This window comes from Polyodon spathula, unplaced genomic scaffold (assembly GCF_017654505.1).
Source record: "Polyodon spathula isolate WHYD16114869_AA unplaced genomic scaffold, ASM1765450v1 scaffolds_1654, whole genome shotgun sequence".
NCBI classification, from domain to species: Eukaryota; Metazoa; Chordata; class Actinopteri; order Acipenseriformes; family Polyodontidae; genus Polyodon; species Polyodon spathula.
This window is the reverse complement of record NW_024473130.1, coordinates 6,530-9,000: the sequence shown is the minus strand read 5'-3', so window position 1 is coordinate 9,000 and position 2,471 is coordinate 6,530. Positions and strand designations below refer to the sequence as shown.

Sequence of the window (2,471 nt, the reverse complement as noted above, 5' to 3'; positions counted from 1 at the left end):
CTGCATGTTAGATCAATGGTGTTCACTATTATTATACTGTAATAAGAGCTGCATGTTAGCTCTATGGTGTTCACTATTATTATACTGTAATAAGAGCTGCATGTTAGCTCTATGGTGTTCACTATTATTATACTGTAATAAGAGCTGCATGTTAAATCTGTGGTGTTCACTATTATTATACTGTAATAAGAGCTGCATGTTAGATCTATGGTGTTCACTATTATTATACTGTAATAAGAGCTGCATGTTAGATCAATGGTGTTCACTATTATTATACTGTAATAAGAGCTGCATGTTAGCTCTATGGTGTTCACTATTATTATACTGTAATAAGAGCTGCATGTTAGCTCTATGGTGTTCACTATTATTATACTGTAATAAGAGCTGCATGTTAGCTCTATGGTGTTCACTATTATTATACTGTAATAAGAGCTGCATGTTAGATCAATGGTGTTCACTATTATTATACTGTAATAAGAGCTGCATGTTAGATCTATGGTGTTCACTATTATTATACTGTAATGAGTGGTCAAGTCCTGTGTTTGATGTCAGTGGAAGTGTACACTCCATGTTTGCCCCTCATTTGGGGAGGTTTTTTTTTTTTTCTTAGGGGGCGAGAGGTAAGTTCTCCTTCTAGCCCGGTGTGTGCTGTGCTCCCTTTGCTGGCTGTATAACCCCAGTCATGCTTAGGTTAAGTTCTATACAGTTTATTAAACAGACTTCTCAAACCACAAAGAGAGTGAGTGTGTCACAGTGAAGTGCACTACCTTAATCTACAGTGCATAGAAAAGGGCAAGGGATTTATTAAGGCTTATATCATTTAAAAACAGAAACAACCCCACACTTTCTTTCTGCAAGTGGTTTTCTTGACACACACACAAACACACAAGGATATGCACTGAACTGAAGGGAGATAATAGTTCTTCATTCAAATTGTCCAGCAAAAATAGTAACAAACACAAATAGCATCTTTACTTCCTACAGTATCTTTGGTATTCACATCATTGTTAATTTAATGTATTTGAATCCCTAAAAGGAATGAGGTCAACTGAACATTGCGACCTGATTTGCATATTTCTGTACAGTGCAAACTAGCTGAAACATAAAAAAAAAAAACAACCATGCCTATATTTAATATTCCCTGGCTCTTTGCAAATCACTTGCAAACATGGTGGCCATTCTGCAATACTGGTAGATACTGTACCATTCTACATCTGGCTTTGTGTATGATCAGGGATCGATTAGTAATGTTTCTCAGGTCAATCTAGCATAACCAGGCATAAAAAAACAACATTTCAGCTGCAGGCACTTTAAAGTAAAGCAAGGATTTCTTTCAGTATAAATGCAAACGGAATAAACAGTTAATTGAATAGTTGTTGTAATGCATTCAGTGTCGTCACAAGGACCCAAGAAAGTGAATCTAGACAACAAGGTGACTAAATCAGTTTTAAAAAAATATAAGCTTTCAAGACATCATTGGTCATCGGGTGGATGAGAAGAAACTGTGCTAATGTTCACATGTTGCGATACAAATTCAATAGAGTTCAGATGCTTTAGGGCAACCTTGTGTTCCTCTAGTCCAGACTAATCATGGCGATTGTATATGTCCTGCAATGTACACATGTGCTCTCAATACAGTACAAGCCTTCAGTATCCAATGTTGTCACTTCCTGTATTCTCACAGTCACTGGTGTTGCTTGCCCACTGCATCGTTACTCTTTCTACTTGAGCTACTTTCACTTAACTTAGCCTACATAAGCAGAGATGGGAGTGCTGTGGTGTGCTAAAGATCCGCTCCTGTGGGTGAGTCAAACAAGTCTGGCTCTGGTCCCTCCTTATTAAAATGCTCTGCTCGTCCATGCCAAGATAAATGGCTCGGTGTGTGTGTGTGTGTGTGAGTGTGTGTGTGGTGTGTACGTGTGTGTGTTTGTATCCTGTGGGATTACGTGTGTGTGTGTGTTCAAGGAATCTGTGCAAATGCAGACTAGCCTGCCCACTAAACACATTCCCTCCGTCTAGCTACAGCACGTCACATATAGTTCTGTGTTTCAGTGTGTGTGTGCGAGCGCATTTGAGAGCATGTATTTATATATGCATGTGTATGTGTTTGTGTACAGAATCAAATAGCTCTGTATCTATATCTCTATATGTAAGTGTTAGTGTAGATAGATAGATTGTAGAAAGATAGATAAATGGATAGCTAGATAGATTTAAATATCCCTGTAAATTTGATATTTTGAATTAAACTGGTCACCCATTTGTGTTTTTTTGCACTGAATGTATACATTTTTTCAATTGTGCAGCTTCACACTACATTATTACGATATAGCGTGGGTTCATATTTTATTCATCAATGTCAAGAAAGGACAAATCAGCATTTTAGCACTAATGTGAGAGCTGACTGGAATACTGTACTTTTAATAAAAGCAATGGCTTTTTCAATTGCTTTAATCTGCAGGTCTTGTTCTGCA

General features: G+C 37.4%; 1 protein-coding gene across 1 annotated transcript in view; it reads left to right on the top strand.

Moving 5' to 3' along the window:
• Positions 1 to 1,764: 1,764 nt before the first annotated feature.
• The window catches only part of LOC121310010 (collagen alpha-1(XII) chain-like), a gene marked incomplete at its 3' end in the record, with an annotated part of 4,651 nt that continues 3,944 nt past the window's right edge, over positions 1,765 to 2,471 (top strand). The window contains exon 1 of the mRNA XM_041243193.1: positions 1,765 to 1,803. Coding sequence (XP_041099127.1) covers positions 1,765 to 1,803 — 39 coding nt within the window. The remainder of the gene's footprint in view (positions 1,804 to 2,471) is intronic.